At 36.3% G+C, this 21,456-nt stretch overlaps 1 protein-coding gene across 3 annotated transcripts; it reads right to left on the bottom strand.

Moving 5' to 3' along the window:
• Nucleotides 1–3,799: 3,799 nt before the first annotated feature.
• LOC120516102 (antizyme inhibitor 1-like) lies at nucleotides 3,800–18,798 on the bottom strand. Of its 3 annotated transcripts, none has more exons than XM_039737564.1 (12): nucleotides 18,574–18,798; nucleotides 13,005–13,145; nucleotides 10,599–10,799; nucleotides 10,318–10,491; nucleotides 9,898–10,070; nucleotides 9,283–9,417; nucleotides 9,051–9,132; nucleotides 7,516–7,590; nucleotides 5,478–5,643; nucleotides 5,281–5,399; nucleotides 4,908–5,122; nucleotides 3,800–4,615 (listed from the first exon to the last, which is right to left on the bottom strand). In XM_039737564.1, exons 3-12 carry the CDS (start codon nucleotides 10,698–10,700, stop codon nucleotides 4,507–4,509), a joined length of 1,350 nt encoding a protein of 449 aa, XP_039593498.1. In that variant the 5' UTR covers nucleotides 10,701–10,799; nucleotides 13,005–13,145; nucleotides 18,574–18,798; the 3' UTR covers nucleotides 3,800–4,506. The 3 variants fall into 3 exon arrangements, with proteins under 3 accessions (XP_039593498.1, XP_039593499.1, XP_039593500.1); XM_039737565.1 differs by lacking the exon at nucleotides 18,574–18,798 and adding an exon at nucleotides 17,259–17,418; XM_039737566.1 differs by lacking the exon at nucleotides 18,574–18,798 and adding an exon at nucleotides 15,864–15,943.
• Nucleotides 18,799–21,456: the final 2,658 nt, after the last annotated feature.

The following is a 21,456-nucleotide window of genomic DNA, read 5'->3' as shown; positions in this document are numbered from 1 at the left end:
TACCTTCATTTACCTTTCCACAGCGTACTATGCCCTCGTCCAGTGTTTCTATTTTTGCTTTATTCAAAACTTATTTTTGCTCTCTAAACACATTTAGTATAAAAGACAACCTGAGTAAGTACAATGCACAACTTTTAAATGATAATTTATTGAAGGAAAAAAGGTTCATCAACACCTAAAACATAGTACTTGGCTGTGCCATCTTTAGCAGCAACAACTGCAATCAAACTCTTGTGCTAGCATGACGTCAGTCTTTGGCCGTGCGGTGGAGAAGTTCTGGCCAACTCTGCTCTGAACAATGACTCGATTGCAGCCACATTGGAGGTTTTTCAGCTGTGAAATGCATGGTGTGTCCATCAGAGGCAGACTTGCTCTTGTGCTTCAGATTGTCGTCTGACGACCAGATATGTTAGTTTGGTGCCTTCCTCAGTTATAACAAGTCACCCCAGCCCTGTAGCAGCAAAGAATTCCCACACCATGTTTGACTGTGGGCGTGATGCTCTATTGTGGAGTGCCATCATAGCTTTATGACAGATGGAACTGGAGCCGGGTCTCCAAAACACTTTGAGGCATCAGTCCACAGAACATTATCCTAAACATTTTGGGGGTAATCAAGAAGATATTTGGCAACCATGCACCTCAATGTTTCTCTTGATTAGCAGTTCCTTGCAACTCTCCTACAGATACCATTTTTAGCCCAATGACTTTTTGAACAGTGAAATCATGCAACATGAACCGAGGTGAGAGGCCTGCATTTCCTTAGTTATTCATCTGGGCTCTTCTGTACTTTCACAGATGAGTTTTCCCACACATTCTCAGAAATAACTTTCCTGTACCAGCCACTCCAGGGCAGAGTTACAGTATAACCAGTCATCATTTTCTCCATTTGCAGATGATTACTGTCCCTGTGCTTTGCTGGACTTGCTTTCTCTGGTCTTAATGAATTTCTTTTGGAAGCCAATCTCACATTACTGGAAAGTTCAATTAAAATACTTAAGATTCATTATCAAACTCACACTTGTCTAGTCAAATTTAATTCACTATAATTTAGATTTGTTTGTTAAATCAGGGCCAATTACTTTTTCAGAAGGGTAACCAAGGTAGAAGACAATACATCAAATTATGTAACAGCACTGTTGTGTTTTTGCATAATTTGTTTGGATATTACTAACAAGTGCTGTGGCTGTGCAAACATAGAAAGTATGTGCCCTTTTCTGGATTTCTACTGACTGCCCCATCTATTAGTTCAGGCACCAGAATCTGCTAGGTTGAACTACTGGAAATGGAATAGCAAGGTCAGTGAAGGGAGGGAGGACATGGAACTTGGTCCAAAGAAAAATTGGGATTTGAAAAATAACTGCATTTAAGTGAAGTGGCAGACGTGACCCTTATACCATTTTTGGTTTCACCTCAGCAAGTTATTACTCTTTAAAAATGGCACTTTATGTTTGTATCCTTGCACTTGGTTTCCATTGGAGACAGCACCAACTCTCTGCAACCTTACACCACTTTTCCAAGATTCATAATACATTTGTTGCCAGAAGGTGAGCAGCGAGCAAATAATTAAAAAAGATTTATACACACAACATTGACAAGCATGTGTATCAATTGCTCCAGATTGATACTTGCTTTGTGTTGTGCTGCTGGGACCATCCCTAGTCCTTCAAACTTTCATCAAAACAAAGTAATGCTAGATAAATAGCCATTCATAAAAGCAGGACTTGGGTGATTTCTGGGACTGCGGTACAACCTAGGGGGAAAAAAGACACCATTCGCTTTAAGAGGATATATGACTGAAGGTTATAAAAGGAGTTAGTACAGAGGATTTAAAATGAACTCAATGAGAACACATGGAAACTGATTTTTCCTTCACACAAATTACACCATGAATCTGTGGTTATCAATTACTGGAGAGGAAAGAACTTTAGGGAACATCAGCTCTCATCTGGATGTTACTTTGAACAATCTTGGTGAACAGGATATAGAGATTGTTGGGCTGACAGATCATTTCATTATTGTTCTAAAAAACAAAATAAAAAACATATCAAAGGAACTAAGCAAACCCTGCTAGGTTTGGAGACCAAGAATTATGATAGACACCCTTTTTTCCCCCCCATTCATCTCGAGGATTCTGCTACTTTAGGAAATAGACTAATTCCCACTCCTTCAGTTAAGTTTAGCTGACAATTTATGTGCAGTGCAAGTACAACTTGCCTATTACTTAAACATAAAACCTAGTTTTCACCTTCTTGTCAACAGCACCGATGTAGCCCATCTCCAATTGTAAGGCAATTCTTAGGCATTTTTTTCCAGTGTGTATATGGATGTAGACAAGAATTGCAATATTCTCATGTTTCTTTCCATTCCAAGATGCTTTGTTAGATCTGTTACCCAAGCTTTTAAGACCCGTTGAGGAATTAACCACTGTAATTAGTTGTAAACATGTCTCCGATTATTATCAGAGACAATACAGGAACAAAGATCAAAATTCACTTCTAGCTTACACCCCCCCACACCACATTTCAACCTGTTAAGAGTCAAAGTACGCAGGGCACTGCCATTTCCTCAATTTAAACGCTCAAGTGGCCTATTACACCTTCACTGTGCAGTTCAGTGGTTTGCACTTTGCTGCCAGTAATACATGCTTTCCACACCAAGCTCTTATATTATCATTCACAATGCAAGTTAGTATTTGAACTCTTCCATGCTATACCAGTGTGGACTTATTTTCTGCTACACAGCATCTAAAAATGTTAACCTAATTACTTATTTTTGGGACCATTTTAATTTTTAATAAAAGTTACAAGTTATTAGCATCTGGACTGAAGTACATACAAGGTAAGAAGTAGAACAGGAATGGTTAGGTTATTCTCACACTATTAGCCTTGCTCATGAAACTAAATTTAAACCCTACTTAATCCTGCAAGGTTGAACCAACACAGCACATCAAGATCAAGTCCTGACAATCAACAACATGCCATTTGAATAATGAATAAATCCTGCAGCTCATAACAGCCAGTCCTTTTCAAGGTGCTCTTTTTGAAATATGCGGCCACTTTGGTCAAATTTGAATGACCGGTCACATTCTACAAAGTGATAGATAGATAGATAGATAGATCCATAAACGTTATTATACAAAGTTATTGTCAGTTTTACCTGCATTTCTATCACTTTGTTGTGCTGCTGCTGCTGGAGTATGTGAATTTCCCCTTGGGATTAATAAAATATCTGTTGCTGGAAAACTAAAGTACTCCATTTAGCTAAACTGCATTGCTTTTACCTTGAAGGTCAATTCTGACAACCTCATTCAACATAAAACTGTACTGTGATGGGGTATTCTGTGTAATTCCACATGGATTACAAAAGATTTTGCTTTGAACAAGACATCTATACAAAGTTCAATGTTATGATGGTCTGCGTTTTGTCAGTCCAGGTAGATGAGGGACAGCTATCAGATTTCACTAGTACACATGGCAGTTTGGATAGAGATTTAGCCTAGACAGACTGTCAAACTTAAAGGGCTAGCAAAATATTCTTATGCCAAAATTGTAAGTAAATTTACTTCTGTTTATAATCCTACATACATTTTCTAAAACAATTGAACATATAGATGTAATGTTGCTAAAAATTGCAGATCCAGTCAATGCCTGTCAAATTATATACTTACTGCCGTAGATTAAAAAGTCTAAATACCAAAGCAAGACAAGTTAAATGGAACTTCCCAAAATCTTTAGTCTCACAAACTTCTACGACTGGTAACAAATTTACAGACAAAATTAAATAAGCTGAACAAAGAAAATAAAGGGATGTGAATAAATCACACCTGGTCAATTTTAATTTAAAAAAGTTTAAAAAGACAGCACGATTTGGTAACACTGTGCAGGGCATCACAACTATACTAAACAGGAATACAATTTATACAGTGAAGAAAACATAGCTAAAGCTTAGTGTGCCCAAGACTGTACAACTCTATCACTTGAACAGGGAACAAAGTAGCAAAACTTACACAAGAAATTTATTGCAATCAGACGAGGGTGAAGTTGAATTATATCACAAGCCAACTGAAAAGTCACATTGACTTTCTACCACTACACGTCAAAGCACAAATTTACAAATTCTGCTCTAAATGGTACTCTACGGAGAGCTATTACATCTTGGGTAGACAATTTTCAAGACTGAAAACCTGTGCTGTATTCTGTAATTAAAAAAGGAAAAACACAAACGCATATGTAAACTTTAAGCAGGGGAACCCAGCAGTAGGATTCCATCTCATCTGAGTCATCCATTTTGTTGCATATTTTAATACAGTATGATCAAGTAAATTTGGGTGTCAGAGCAAAGCAAATGTATTTTTGAACTTCTGTACAATTAGGCGACCAGATAAAATACACTTTTGCCTGATCCCAGTTAAATGCCTCAATTCTGCATTCAATATACTTCGACTTTGGAATGTTAACCAGGCAATTTATCAATTTTGAAGACGCAAGAACGTCAGATGGAAATGCCTTAAACCAGTGAGGAAAAGGTATCAGGACCCAGCTGAAAACAAGCATGTACAAGAGACCATTTCTTCATTGTAGCATCCAGTGTTATTCCTGCTTCCTGTATGTCGTACCTATGGAATAAAAACTGTATTAAAATTGTCTGCTAAACACTTCCCATTTGAAGACAGAAATTGAAAATAAAAGAAAGCAGTTGTATTTTACTTGTTTGTTTTTATTATAACTACATTTCCATCTGCAATTATGCATAAAGTTTCTGGCTACATCAAGCCATATATCGATAAACCAGGTCAAGGAACAAAATTGAGTACTGTTTGGTAGTTTACGAGTGAAACTAAAAAACAGAACTAGTGACAAAAAATGGGTTTGACGTGCAAAATATGAGAAATTAGTACAAAAACTTACCAATCACAAGCCGAAATAACATAGTATATGGGTGGTTTCTGAAAATCAGTAAAGTTGGCCTGCTCCCCCAGGCTGTTAGCACCCATATTTTCAAAAATCACCCAGTCTCCAATATTCAGCTCAGGCAACAGACAGTGCTCGACAACTTGGTCTAGGCCATCTGAAGATGGGCCCCACAAACTGCTGGCAAACATGACTTCATCTTTATTGTATTTCTAACAAAAACAAAAAAGAATATTTAACATGTAAAAGAGAAAGCTATCAAAATAGGTTTTTAGCCAATATTCCTGCAAGTTAAATTAACAATGGACCTGAACCTAGACATCATTGCTGCAATAAAAAGACCAGGGACTCAGGTAAAAATAATCCTTACCTTGTGAACCAAAGGAACTGTAATGGTCTCTTCAGCTAACTTATTGGAAAAAGACCCATATACACCATCATTCATGTAATACACAAATGCTGGTTCATCATTTGGTGATGGTTCCAAATCTACAACAAAAGTTGCATCAAAATTAACTAAAGTAGTTAAAAGTAACTAAAATGTATCTAAGCATGTGTTTAACTAACCTGTGAATTTATCATGATGATCTCTTGCAATCACTTTCTTTGAAATTATGTTTACTGCAAGTGTAAATGAAGCAGCAACGTAAAAACTTCCTGGTTCAGCAATAACAGACACACCGGACTCTGGAGGGAAATACACATCAAGCAGAGGACTAATAGCACTATATACCTGCAGAGAAGGAAGAACAAAGAAAACAAAAAACTTTGGATCACAAAAAGCAAACCAAAAAACTACCTTCAATATTATAATTTAATAGTACTAGCATTTTAAAGTACTTTAATGAACTTACAGTGAAACTGTTTTGACACAAAAGCCTAAACAAACAGAAAACGAGGCAAAACTTACACAGGATATACTTTTGAAAACAGTAAATGCGCTTAACCCTTTGAAAACATTAACTAGCAAACAATTTCTCCAAACAGAGGGTCTCAAGGCATCAGGTAGAAAAATATCTACTAGAAAAAATGTAAATTAATGTGTGCTTAAAATGTACTACAGAAAAACCAAATTGTCATGCAGAAAGTATAAGACATTGGTCACAACAGCCAGCAGTTTGGTGCTACAGTTGGGTGGAACAAGGTGCGCTAAACAGTCCAGGCTAGTCCACAAAACACAGTCAGCCTTCGTGATTAACTTAAGTCCAATATTAAGTTCACCTTTGTGTACATAGAACAGTGAAAGTCTAAGCAGCAAGTCTAGTAAGCATACAACACATTCCATGCTACTGCTCCAACATATCACAGTGATAAGAAAAGCACAGGAACCATCTGAGTTGTGCCAGAAGCCCATATGGCTCATGGATTAAAAAAAAATTAAAATGCACAGCATCGTTAAAAGTAAAATTTCAAAATAGCTGAACTATGGAAAGAAAATGACATCATATAAGTAGAAGAGAAAGGTTATAATTGGAGACATTTTCAAATTCTAAGAATTTTTTTTTTTTTAAAAAGGAGTCTACGCATTTTAATTAAATTCTTTTAAGAGCACCCCACAATGTTATTTTTAGTCACGTATGACCAACAAAATCTTAGTATAAGAAAAAACTTTCATTTTTTTTTTTGAATAAAATCACCTCACTTAACCTTTATTTTTTAGCCTCCATTATGCCACATAGTCCACCTCACAATATTCTTGACTTAGGTGGGAAAGTGATTTGATAGAAATTCCATTAGCGACAGAGTGGAATCAAACCTACAATCTTAAAGTGAAACCATAAGATCCACTCATGTTCTCATTTCAGAAAATCCTAACCATGGTGAAACCTTAACACATGTGAAGTACTGGATGTGATTTTATCTATTGGAGAATCTAACCTTCATTCTTAGAAAAGTCCAACACTTTATTCACTGAGTCAATATCACAAAATCACAGTATTTCACCAAATTTGTATAACAATGAAAAAATTAGTAAACTTTAAAAAGAGGTTTGTGTATATTGGTCTCAAAGCAGAATATTTGAACATCGGACACGCTAACCACTTGACCAATACTGCTTAACTGTCATACTGAATCCAAATTATTATTATTTTTTTAATAATTTGCCTACATTAGTCTAGAACCTTTGACTGTTTGATCAAAAGTCCACCACGCTAACTACTTGATCAACACTTCTACTTTTAGCTAACACATATGAAAAATTTGAAGGAAATGAGAAATTTAAATTTGACATAATGTACAGATCCTAGGTCAAAACTAACTAAATATTGCACTCTCACTAGAGATCAACATGCATGCAAAGTTCAAAGGAAATAAGTAGGCAAAAAATTGATGGTCAAATCTGACCAAGACAGAGGGCAAGTTAAATAAAAAAAAAAAAAAAATAAAAAAAAGAAAAAAGGGTGGTACACGTAGGCAAAGCAGCAGACAGGTTTATTTTACCTAGCTGAGTCTAGTGTCTTACTAAACCTATAAGCACTAAAGATGCTGACTATTATGCTCCATGACAATAAATATAACAGAACACCTAAGAAAAGACAAGATTAAGTGCATTAAAACATACAAGGGTAACCAATACTTTCATAGTGTTGATTGTTCAAGATACCTCCTCAAGTTGAAATTCTGCTCCGGAGAATCCGCCACCAATATCCAAGATACTCATGTCAAAGCCAAATTCCTCCTAGAAAATAAATGTTTCAGCACTTTTACTACATGAGAAGGTTTTTAATAACACCTCACCTTTACATCAAATCCCCACTTAGTCTACAATACCCACCCCATCCACACGATCAGACAAAAATACTGAAATAAGGCTCAAAATACAACTCAAGGCTGTGCCAACTGTGTTGCACAAGTCATGTTAATATCAGTAATGACAACAAACAATGGCTAAAAACAAACTAATAAAAAGGTAAATGCTCAATACAGTAGTTTCTATATTTAGTCCTGGCAAAACCCATTGCAGCTGGTTAATAAAAACAGTTTCACAATCAATGTGTCTTGCTTTTAACTGCTCTCCATGTAAGAGTAGTGTTCTTAGTAGCTCTAATATTTGTATTTTGTCACAGCTTTAAACACTCGTGCTTCATTTGTATTTTATCCAATCTACCCTTTTTTACATTTCTCGTAAATGAGCAAGCAAGTGAATATGGTATTAAAGTTTCACTGAAGTAACAGCCCCAACCAAACACGCTCTTTGTGGCATTTAGGACTTGTGGAAAGAAATCTATAGAACAAAGTGAATTAAAGAAATTGGCAAAGAAAGCTTAGGCATTTCAAGTTTTTGTGTAAAAAAAAAACTAAAATGTTTAAATGAGTATTAATGAGGTCAATTAAAAGACTAACCAATTTCTAAATTTATTAGAATAAATTATCCTAGACTGAACTTGGGAAATTCCTCCAAACCTTGAAAGGTAATTTTTTTTTTTCTTATTTATTAATTTTATTACAATCAATACATAGCAATCAAGTTTTTACAAAAAAAAAGAATTATGTTAAGAACAGATCGATCCCCATCCCTGAGAGAGAGAGCAAGCCAAACGGTGTAAAATTTAAGGCTTGTAAAAATACCTAAATAAATAAATTCTCTGTGCTTTATAAACTTATTTTAAAATATTACTGATTAGATCCTGCCATGTTTTGAAAAAAGTCTGTACAGATCCTCTGAGTATTTGATTTTTTCCAATTTCAAATAGTACTGTATAACACCACATCAGTTTCCCACTGACTTAAAAGAGGAGAGTTTGGGATCTTCCAGTTTATCAGAATAAGTCTGCGTGCCAACAGTGTAGTGAATGCAATCACAATTTGTTTGTCCTTCTCCACTTTAAGCCCCTCTGGAAGAACCGAAAGGTAATCTAAACCTATTTAAAACATGCCTGTAAGGGTGAAAGAAAGATTGTCAGAAAACGCTCTGCTCAATAGACAAATTAACACTTGATCCATCATCATATTTTCATACATCTAGCCACTGGGGCCATTCTCAATACTTATGCCAAGCTATCACAAAGGTTCCATTCCAGCTTGGGCTTTAACTTAAGAGATGCCTTTCTCCTGAAGGGTTGTCCCTTGCCCTAGAGTGATACTATCATAAATTTAGCCACTTAAGTTTCAAGCTGAGAAGCGAAAAAGCCTACTTACCCCCATATCAAAGATACAACGTGCATCAGATACCGCATGAATAAAAGTCTGTGGATCTCTGCAAGAGCTTGAAATGTGAAATCTATAACCAAAAACAGTATAAAAAAAAAGGTCACTACTAGCTTTGAACCCACTCACTTTGTTTCAAAGCTATTTAAGTAATCTTTATGAAAATACCACTTTTAAATATACCAGGAATTAAAAATCTTAAATGGTATTTTTCATGACTCACTTAACTCCAGCCACCTGAAGTTTCAACTCCTTTGCACGCTCCAAAAGATGTCGGCAGTTCTTCAGTGTGGAGCCAAAGGACATGCACATATGTTCTTCTGCGCTGCTGGTCTCCATTACAACTAGTAGCAACAGCCTAAGAGAAGGACAAGATGATTGGGGCACAGTTGGTATACAATCAACCCTGAAGACTGTCAGAAGTAGAAGATGTTTAGGTTGCAGCAGCCCTGCTTCAGAATTGACCACAGTATGAAGGACCTACAGAAAAATTCCTGTACGGAGAGAAAACTAGCAATTAGGGTCTCTAAGACAGACTGCACCCAGCACCAGCAAGCCAAAACCTGTCATGAAACCTGGAATAAAAATCTGAAGTGTTACCTTCTCTAAAGCTACTTATTTTCTTTTTTTTTTTTATTACATGTCCTTTTAAGTTGACTATGAAACTGATGTACTTTAAAGCTTTCCATAATAACTCTTGATATCTACATACAAGAGTACAAGAAGCAGGTTAGAAGCAGAAACACTGTAAAGAAAACAGGAAAATATCTATTTATACAATTCTATACAATGTATATGTAAAACACTGTCCAAAAAACTGAACATAAAGTTAACTTACTTGGCACTTGGATGGCAGCGAGCAATTTTCATCAATTCAGTTTCATTATCGCAAACAAGGATGTCAACCCCATTTCTTGCTGCAAACTTTATTTGAGACAGTTGTTTACACACATTTGTGTAAATTATATTGTCAGGTGATACTCCAAAACTCTGAACAAGTGCAATTTCATTCTGATGAAAAAAAAGAAAAATGGGTCACTTTGAAATGCAGCTGAAGCACATTAAAAGATGTTCTTTGTAAAGGCACATGGTCTTAATGAGCAAAGTATGCAGGGCAAGCAGAACAAGTACCTTAAAGGAAAAAACCACACCCCAAATGTACTGCATAGAGCAATGGATAATTGTTAATACTGCATACATGTGACTGAACAAAACTGTAAGCAAGCAACAAAGGAAAAAGCAAAAATGTACCACATACTTTATTAGCACAGGCAAAGCCTGTGCCCAGAGCTGCAAGGATTTCAATAACAGCTGGACTTGCATTGCACCTCACAGAATAGAAGGGTTTCACTTGAGACATAACATTTTTCCACTGTACATGTTTCTTTACTATGTTGCCAAGGTCTGCCACAAAAAACGCACTCTTTTCAGCCTATGGTGGGAGGGGAAAAAAAGTTTAAATTCAATAAATCAGCTTTCTGTACTCCATGCATTTAAGGAGGTTGTTTCTTAACAGACAAGACAGGACACTAAACTTACCAAAGCCTGCTCATATATATGATTATCAAGGACATCTTTCACAGTTGCTCCTTCTTCCAAAAGATCGATTGTGTAGCTGGGTTCATCAACAAATCCTTTCATCTCAGCCGTATTCCGCAAAACCGACAATCATAAACCAAGTTGCCAAAAAATGAAGTAGTCACTGAGCCTTATATTGGGACTCTTGGAATATGCAACAAACTGAAAATCAAAGTTATTATAAATCAGTCCTTCTGTCACACTAATCAGTCATAAAATTATCCCCTCTGCTTACAAAATCTGACAAACTTCAACTAAAAGGAGGCAGAGGGAAATACTAATGTAGTTACTTAAGTACTGACTTAAACAAGCCCCCTTAATTATATTTATAGTTAATCTAAATCAAGAGGGGAATAGCATGTGCAAATAAAACCTAGTCAAATGTATATAGAAGATTTTAGTGAAAGTAATACATTCTAAACCATGCATAGTAAGGAACATCTTCAATTTTTAATTTGTAAAAACATCTAACATATAATGCATTAAACAGATTTACAATTTCAACTACTGCTAGCTCCTAAAGATGATGGAACCAATTTTAGGTGTTTCAGGATGAAACTTGACATCATCTTTGTTTCCATCCAGTTTTATACTGTATTAAAATAGACATATTCAAATTCATCAGCATACTTGCAGAGTACTACAACCACCTTGCAAAATTCTGCTCATCTAAACTGAACTTGAACAGAATGTCATTTTTCTTATTAGTTCAAAACTCCCTACACATGTAAAAAGTTAAGCTCAGAGATTGCTGTAATTCAATAAAGGCAGTCCATTCATCCACTTACCCATATATCTAATTCAGACACCGGTTCAAACGGTACCAGTGCACTACACCATCATAGGGTAATCTCATGCACAGGCCACCTTAACCTGCACTAGCCAACAAAGAATCACTAATTAACCTAATATGCATATCTCAGATATTGGGCAATGAACATAAACATATACATGAAGACCAAATTTCACACATCATAAAACACACTTAGCACTATGCGGTCTTTTAAACACATTTAAAGCAAAAAAAGTCCCACCTCAGTTTTGCTATTGTAGGTTTTCACATACGTTGGGCCCTAATATGATGCTGTGCACTGCTCAGATTGTTAACATACTAAAAATCTATTTTAGCAAATAGCACAGTATTGCAAGCCAGATGAAACCTACAATAAACTCAGTCAACAGTTAATTACACTAAGCACGGGAGACAGACTCAAAGCTGTGGCCCTATCACTCACTTTTCATGCATGTCGCAGTAAACAAACTTTCAGGATTAAAGCAAATGCCTTATAATCTCAAACTACAAGTGTATTCCTTATGACTAAACCCCATCTTCCCCAACATAAAATATAACTACAATTCCTTGCTAGATGCAGTTGCCCATTACATAAACAAAATTTAATCCCAGTTACAATTTAGACTGTGACACTGAACTGTAGAGAGCAAGGCAATCAAGAGACGACAAAATACTGTACCTAAAATTAAAAAGTTAAATCAAATTGACTATAAATACAGTGGGAAATCAATAGGCCTAAATTTGAAATTAGTGGGGACGGTTGCATTTAATGCCAATTACTTGCATTAACCAGTAGTAACAAGTAGCAGTGACCCAAAAAGATTCCTTTGATGGAATTAGCTAAACATAATACTTGACAGAAAAAGATGTGAAGTTTCAACAATGAATTACAAAAACGTAATCCAGGGGATCTGTAGTGTGTGCTTAGTGCAAATGGGTACTTAATTCTATGTTAAACACTGCCTGTACTGGAATAATACAAAGTAGATCTTTACGTCACCACTGTCTATTATGTTCATATCTGCTTGACTGCAATGATGTTCTGTGGAAGAGAGACCATTAGACACATTTAGCACTGTCTCGACAGGCCTTCACTCCCAACGGCACACTGTGTGCAAGAGGAACTAAGGGACCAATCTGTGAAGTCTCCACAGCAGACTGTTAGTCTAACCAAATAAACCTGTCTTGGACTGAGACAAGCAGCCAGACATACAAACCCCATGAGAGCGAGCCTTTTAAGATTACCAGTTAATTGTCTAAAGGCATCACATTTCAGAGACAGACAAAATACAGGAGTGATTTTGTAATGTTCATACCAATTTTTGTTTGAAATGCCATTTGTAGATTTATGAAGACATATTTAAACTAAACATCCACAATCCATCAGATGTATAAATGCCAGATCACTATTAGGTTATTAAACAAGAGTAATGTTTTCATTATGTGCATGAACTCTTAACAGATCAAAGTTACAAAATCAATTTTTTTCTGGGTTCTACTAACTGCCATTAATTGTTCAACAGGGGTCTAATACCAAAATGTTTAATTCTCCTTAAATCAATCACTGGACTTACATGGACAAGTCAGGAGATGGAGCACTCCTACTATCAGCTGGGCTCCCAAGGTGGCTCAGCGTTAAAGTCAAACTGCTCCCTGTAGAGTGCTGCTCCTAGACCCTCTGGATAACTGTTGTATACCTGAAGAGAGAGTCCGCCCTAGGGAAAGAAAAGACAATTCACACACACACAAAAAAAACAAAAAAAACAAAACAAAACAAAAAAGTGTCAATAAAGTCAGTTCAGGAGTCAACCTCAAATATCCACATATGCACTACATTAACTATACAAAATCGGGAAATTAAGTCTTATATACTGTACGAATGGATATTTACAAAGAAAAATATGAAATCTGCTGAACAATGTGTGAAAACTTTAGACAAATGGTTAAACCTACCTTTATAAAACTAAGCTCTTTCAGATAAGTATATTAACAGAAGAAATTAAATAAGTCAGCTTATCTATGCAAGGCATTTACCGTAATACATATGTCTTATGGATAAATATTTTTCTCTACATTTTGTCAAAAAATTATTTTAAAGGAACCTTATTTTAGGGTCACTGAAAAGTAAACCTACAAAATCGAGTTATGTTCAAAATAAACAGGTAACAACTGTGACCTATTGTTTAATTATAAAAATGCTTAAGTTAACACATTAATATAGAACATAAAAAAAAACCTCTGTGATTACGCAGGAGCTTACAGTAAATTCTTTTTAAAGAAATAGTGAAAAATCCTGAAAAGGCCAATCAAGTAATATTTTGGTAATTGGTATTGGCCCTAAAAACCCTGAAGGGTGCATTCCTAGTTTCAGCCAACGTTAATTTTTCATCACATTTGTTCTGATCCACTGGCAGTCCATTAATACATAGATAAAACATTCAGCATTACTACAGGTGTAACTTATCTACTAAACTGATAAAACCACACTATCTTAAGATAATCACAACTCTTGCCCATCAATTTACTGGGTTACCTTCTCGGATACTGTTAGTTGAAGACTGCAGTACCATACGAGACAGGAACCAAACCTGATGGAAACCTCATGGAAATGGCACAATTATAATACATACCCTAGAGAACTTTGGCAAGCATCCTGAAACAATTGTGTGATTTTGTTACACTTAAAAGGACAGGGCTGGTATGACAATTACATATAAAACTACTTGTATTCTTATACAGGAGTGCAATGATCCTTTTTCAAATAGTTGAACAAGACTGACTACTTAAATAAAGGACTGGAATCACACAATGAACAATATCTATCACTAGTGCCTGCTGGGAATAACAGTTCAAATGTTATATATTTATTTCCTGCTAAATGTTTCAGAGTGAATTCATGTATTTTGCGCCGTACCTATGTTTACATAACATATCATAAAATATTCAAATACATACACCAGCAAATTGACAAAAATATGAAACATTAAAAAACACAAAAGTTTTATAAGCATCACAACAAATGACATTATGTAAAAACAGTCTTAAAATTTATATTTAAACTTCACACGTCATTTTCTAAAGTTAGTCTCAATATTATTGGAACAAAGCAGTGCTTGTAAAAACTGCATACTGAAGGAATGAGAGTCAACAAGCACAGCCAACTACAATGGAATAGTTGACTATGCAATCAAGTACTTCAATGGTAGTTCAAAGTCAATGCCACAGACAATGTATTACAATGGACAGATTTTCTGCCAAAGTTTACTAGACAGAATGAAGTAACAAATGTTTCAAAGAATTAAAGTTTACATTTTATCGTCAAACTACATATGAACTAACATTTTCATTTTTAAACTGCACCTATTTTAAATGTCAGCACTTTACAGGACATTTAAAAATAACTGATCTATACACATTCATTTTTAACAGGCTTACAAATTGATTTTAAAAATCAGAAACTAGAAGTACTTTATCAAAACAAAGCCTAATAAGGACTTAAAATATGAACTACTGCACTGTTTCTGGGAACTACAGACTGCAGAGCTCATGATCAGTCTCAAGGCAACAGAGCTGGACAAGAGAAAACTGTACACAATGCATTTAGACTCACAGTTCAACTTGTGTTGGATGACTGTCAAATATGAAAATTAGAAATTTGTATAATAAACTGAAATCAAGGATTATCAAACTCAATCATCTAGTTTACATTAATTCCATAATTCATTTACTGTAGTTGGATGTTTCAAAAAGATAAATGCTTCATAATATACAGCACTAAACACATTAGGTCATGTTACCTGTAACTTCTGTCAACACCAATCCAGTAAATGTAAGGGAAGATTATTACATTAACAACTGAGGATATACTAATACAGTGACAAAATAAACTACAACCATGACATTCACTGCAGGCTCCCTCTGTGACAAATGGACCATGAAGAAAATAAAAACCACATTAATTATACCCATTGGAGTGATTTTCTAGTAAAATATAGGATCCCAGCATTCAGTCTTACGGACAAATTTGTAGCAAAATCTGTTACTAAACATGACACTGAATATTGCACAGCAAACATTAAGTAATGTGATCTTTCAAAAGAACTTCACTGCCATTCTCCAAACAGCACACATCTGTATAGAAAGCGTTGGATTAAAAAAAAACCTACATGGCAATCCCAGTTTCTGTAGGCACAATTAAACTTCAAAGAACCTTTACAGCTGGGCAAATAACTAAATAATGCTGTAGAATTAAGCATACAAACATCTTTTGGTTAAATGAAAAGCAGTCTTTCATATTAATTTTCCCCTAAAAACTGCAGTAAAAACCTATAAAACACCATTCTTTAGTACATTATGGTCATTGTCATGTTGTTTTAAAGATCGACCAAACTAACCAACATTAAAGGGCACCACTCATTTTCAAGCCCTCTTACCCTTTTGACGCTTCAGGAAAACGGTGTCCATTTAGGAAGAACTGGCTTCAAGATAGGAGGCAATGCTGTATGGTGCCAGAGCACTACCACATTCACTCACTCAGACAGGACCAATTTATATTTTTAAATTAATCTATCATACACAAGGAAAGTCATGCAAACCTGGCAAGAAAAAGAATGCCAGCAATGGAGATTTTAAATCGGGCCTCTGTCGCTATGAGGTAGTAAGTGTTTGTTACTGTGCAGATAGAGGTATGACAGCAAAATAATTAAACATAGCTAACTTCCAGAGAAGTCACATTTCCTACCATTACATATCAATGGAAAACATGCATCTCCTAATGACCATCTCTGAATGAAAGCCTGACTACTCCTTAAAGAGTGAAACTTGGCAGTGAGACATGCCCACGATTCAAAATAAAATCCAAATGTGCCTAACAAACTAAATGCTAAGAGCAACAAACACGGTTAAGACACAATTTTAAACTCGATTTGGAACGGATTTGAATGGCAGTCTTTAGCATAAGTGGTCTGAGAAGGGAAAGATACTATATAAATATATTACTCAAAGAACAAGCTGCTCTTGAATCATCTTGGGCTAAGCCATGCCTCAAGGTGAATTGCATTTACAATTTGTAATTTCTTTAACATTAAAGTTTTTATTCCTGATGGTGATACAATGCATACAAAACATGCATTCTTAAAGACAAACTTTCCTTCTCTCTATGCATCACCATTGCCAGAGTATCTAAATACTGTTAAACACCACTGTTGCAAAACTATTACTGCGCTTACCAGTAGCTAAAATTCCATAAAACTCACCACTAGTTTTACCGGTTATAATATGGGAAAAAGAAAAATTCACTTTAAATCGACTTAAGGAATTAGAAACAGTTGTCGATCAGCAAGACAGCTTTTAAGAACGTGCACTGTAATGTGACGGACAATTACGCCACAATTTGATAACTATTCCTGTCGAGAATGTGGGAACAGAGAACCAGCCATGTTTGTGCGGATGTGTTTTAAGTGGGTCGTCTTTAGCAGACAGTACAAATGAAATGACACTTCAATGTTAATCAGGTCACATTCTTGCCCTGAAACTGATGCTACCACTTGGTGTGAGAAGGAATCAAAACTTTAAAACTTAATGATTACGCAACTGCCACCATTTTCATATCAACAAATATCTAAAGGTCACGCAAAAGTAACTAGCTTATTTAAACCAGCAAATTAATTAATATATCACGGTTACAGGCACAAACACCTAATCGGTAGATCAAAAAATACTGTTTGGATTATAAAAAAAGTAACCGAACGAGACAAAAGGCCAATGAAGGCAACTCACAAAAGCAGACAGACATTTCTCGCTGCACATTTCCTCGTTTACTTTATTACCTGCGGTGTCCTGAAACCTCACTGTGGCCAGCAGTCCACGACTACTGGTTAAAAGTCCGGTGAAAAGTGGGCTCACCTATGGACCAGTGCTCCCTCGGCCCGGGGCGAGGGAGCCCGGAGACGAACGTGTTTAACAGCTAAACCTACACTGCTCAACGCGGAGGGAGAAGCCGGCCAAAACCAGCCCAAACCGGAAGAGGCGCGGTGGAGCCCGCCCGAATTCAAGATTACAAACCGAAGTGGGGCCCACAAAACTAAATCTAGATGCTAGTCTTGATTCCGCTGCCTTGGCACCGGTTTTGATTCTTGTGATCTTGTCTAACCAACACAGCAATAAGAAAATAAAACCGAAATAATCACAACTACTGACAGCTGGGTGGGGTGGCGAGAACGAATTACCGAATCACTCGTGTGACTTAAAAGTTCAAACTGACTTGAAGCAATGCTTCAAAGCGATCTCCATTAAAGAAGTTAAATAAAACTATCGTGCCGGTTAACGGACACTCTTGAACGGTGCAGCTACTTAAAAGACGCGTAAAAGCGCCATGCTCCCTTCAACAGAGCATGACTGACATACTGAATAGCCAGTAAGCAAGGGAGGACAGAGTTGCCACCCATTTCAACGGTTGGTTGTCAGCTGTACCGCTGACAAATTTGCCGGCCACGAGTGTATGACCACACACAGAAATGCACTGTGTAGACAATTTCAGCAAGATATCAGTTAATCAAAATTAATGACTACATAAAAACTCTACAATCTCTCTAGTATGTACTTGATAACAAAAAATCCAGCGCCCCAATCAGAAGAGCGGAAAAAAAGAGTTCTTTCACATGAAACCAAAGGCAATGCCGGATTAAAAGAACAAAATAAACAGGTGGCAAAGGACTCATTCAAAAATCCATAGTAATCAAATTTAAAAAAAAAATCACAAAACTAGCTTTTGACTGACTTAACGGAATAAATCTAAAACTAAATAAAACGTAATCGGCAAAAGACGTATACTCTGCGAGAAACAACGCATTTCGAAGGCTGAAAGGGCATCCAAGCCATCTGATAGTAAACAGTTTAATAAAACGGGCATTTGCCAATATTACAAATTTCATCTCAACATCAATATATACGAAACACCCTGTTAAATATATGTAGAATATACCGAGTACAAATACTGGCTGGTCACAAACCAACAAAAACAGTACATTCAAGCCGCAGTAATATCCACCTACCTGGCAACTTGGCGACCGCCATGTTTGATACACAACATGCAGCTGCCTACGTTTCGCTAATGAAGAAAATGAAAAAAACAGCTAAACTTACGTGAGATAACGGCCCCAAAGTATTGGTAAATCGTCTTCTCTTTTTTGGCGGAATTTTTAAAGAGTAATAGGGGTACCAACTATGGAAAGAAATAAGGCTTTCTTTGCCATAAGCTTGAAAGCGACGAGCGAGGAACTAGTAGGGCAGCGCATAGATCCCGAGTGTGAGCGTGTGGCCGCGCGCATGCGCCTACGTAGGTGTGCGTGATACTGACAAGCAAACGAGTACGGCTGTCGCGGTGTCCCTATTTATACTGTGCTTGGGCCTTGGCGCTCGCGTTGCCAATACGCGTAGTGTGTGGGGGGAATTCACTCTGGGCGTTGGGGTGGAGAGACTGGCACCCATTCGACTAAAATAGGTAACAGTACATATGAATGATGTGTTACAACTCACGGCCACGTATCGCCAGGATTGTAATGGCTGCAGTATGTTATGGTGCGAGTAAGGCCACTAAACACCAGTAAATGTGCGCATGGCGTAGAAAGAAGCGGGGGTACAAAAAGCACCATTATTCGGTCTGATAGATTTCTTTTTGTATCATTTCAAGTGTGAAGACCTGTATTTTCAAAAATACCTTAATGTAGTATAAATACTTTTTCTGTAGTAGAGAAAGACGTTTTTTATTATATAACATTAAAAACTTAAGGAGCCATTCGCCTTAATTAATCTCGCTGTGATATTCGGTTTTTATGCAAAGGTTTCTGCCATGGAGTGAGGAAAACGTTATTGAAAGAGGAAATTTAAGCTTGCTTTTGAAACGTTATTCATTTTGTGAATTCATCATTTGGTATTTTAAAAACGCATACTATATGTTTATATCAATATTTCTATGTTTTAGAAAAAATATCACATAAATTCTTACACAATTAGTGACCGAAAACCTGTTTTGAATTCTGTTCATAGTGAAACGTGGATAAAGTGGCAAGTGTCAGCCGCTAACTATAAAGTAGCTGAAAATTACACTTTGTTTTAAAAACAAACTGCATCTGTTAATTTTGTTAATCTCATACAATTTATACACAGTAAAATCCATCCATCCATCTTCCAAACCTGATTTGTTCTGAGCAGAGTCGCTGGGGGATCTGGAGCCTATCTCGGCAAGCATAGGGTGCAGACATGTATCTAGTGAAATGGTTAGTTGCAAAATTCTAAGACTGTGCATTCGAAGAATATAAAAAGACAACAAATGGTAAATACTCAACTCTATATCTATCAATTTGTACAATTACAGTGTTATATTAATATATACAATACAAAAAAGTTAATGTCTGTGTATGTCAGGTCCATTCAAGCAATCTGATTAGTCAGTTTCGCTGTGGTTGCTCAGTCAATTTCGAACAAGACAGGTAGTTCTGGGCAAGGAAGATTTACATACATGAGGATATTCGATATAATAAAACACTAATGTCTGTGTATGTGGACATCCCTTTGGACAATCTAATTGGTCAGGTTGGCTATTGGCTGAATGGTCATTCTCACTGTGGTTACTCAGTGAAACAAGACAGAGAGGGAGGAACCGCTAGGGAAGAGAGGTTGACACGAATGCAGATACTGACTAAAAGGGTAGAAAGAACACCTTCAAAAATGGGAAGTATTCGCAAGTATACAAATAAGGTTTTTACAGAGGGTAAAGTCCACAATCAACTCCTTTGAGTTGCAGACCTTCTGGAGAAGACTGTTGTCCTGACATAAGTGTGACAAAATGGCCACTTCAACCAGGTTAACTTGTTCATTGTTTTTATACAGTAGGTCAGGCTTACCACAGCTCTGTCATCAGCAAATGTGACAATGAACTTAAGAGTCATATGCAGCCGTGTAGTTGTATGTACATAGCAGAGGACTCAAAACATATCCCTGTGGAGTGCCTATGTTGAGGATGAGGGATGGTGAAGTGACCTCCCACTTAAACCACGGGCTGCACAGTGTTCAGACTCAGGTCACTGACATTGGTGATGAGTTTAGAGGAGCTTGTTGTGTTAAATGCTAAACTGTTGTCTGTAAAAAGAATTCACACATAATTTGTGACAAATAAAATACAATTTGATTAGACCTATTCATAAATCAGTATTGTATCAATGTAAGAAACATACCTGTTATACATCCAGATATCTGTATATGCCTGAATTCTCAATAGTAATTATAATACTTATTTATTACTGTTTGAAAAGGTAGAACGATATTCTGAAAGTTAGCTGTGTGGCCTAGCATGTTCAGAGACAAGGCTTTGATTTCTAGACTCAGTTACTATCTATGTGGAGATTACAAGTTTTTCCCTTCCATATCCCAAAGATGTTAATTTTAGGTTGGCTGGCATCTCTTGAATTGAATTAGTATGGATGAGCGTTGATGTGTTTATATGCATGCCTTTTGACAAAGTGGCTCCCCATCCTGGACTGGTTCCTGCTTTGAGGCCAATGCCGGAAAGATAAGTTCTTGCAGCCCTACATTTAACAAAATGGATTCAGGAGGTGAAAGGATGGGTGTTCTTTCAAAATATACTGCTTTCCTGCTCCAATTACTGGATTTAGAATTGTCATAAATATTAACTGATTGATGTTAATAATACTCCCTGCTGCAAAATGTCATGTTAAAATCTAGCTTAAGCAACCAGAAACCTCATATCTAATCATTTCACCCAGAGGAAGATATACAGTATATATAAATTCAATTGTATCCTCATGAGCTTAAAGCCATTAGATGTTTAAAATTATGTACATTATTTTATACCTTTGGTGTACTATATATTTCATTCATATATTTCACGTGTCTGTTTATGTTTTATGTAGTTAAAAAATTAGAGTGATAACACATATGGGACAGCCATAGCTGGATGCAGTAACACTGAAACATGCAGTTACCACTTATTTACATTATACAAAAGGA

Source organism: Polypterus senegalus, chromosome 15 (genome assembly GCF_016835505.1).
Source record: "Polypterus senegalus isolate Bchr_013 chromosome 15, ASM1683550v1, whole genome shotgun sequence".
Lineage (NCBI taxonomy): Eukaryota > Metazoa > Chordata > Cladistia > Polypteriformes > Polypteridae > Polypterus > Polypterus senegalus.
This window is presented reverse-complemented; position numbering and strand designations above follow the sequence as displayed.

Coding starts and splice junctions, on each gene's coding strand:
- LOC120516102 (XM_039737564.1), bottom strand. CDS start 10,700: ATGAAAGGATTTGTTGATGAACCCAGCTACACAATCGATCTTTTGGAA. Junction 9,133..9,282: donor CTTCAGGTGGCTGGAGTTAA/GTGAGTCATGAA, acceptor TTTTGGTTATAG/ATTTCACATTTCAAGCTCTT. Junction 4,616..4,907: donor GTTATTTCGGCTTGTGATTG/GTAAGTTTTTGT, acceptor TTTATTCCATAG/GTACGACATACAGGAAGCAG.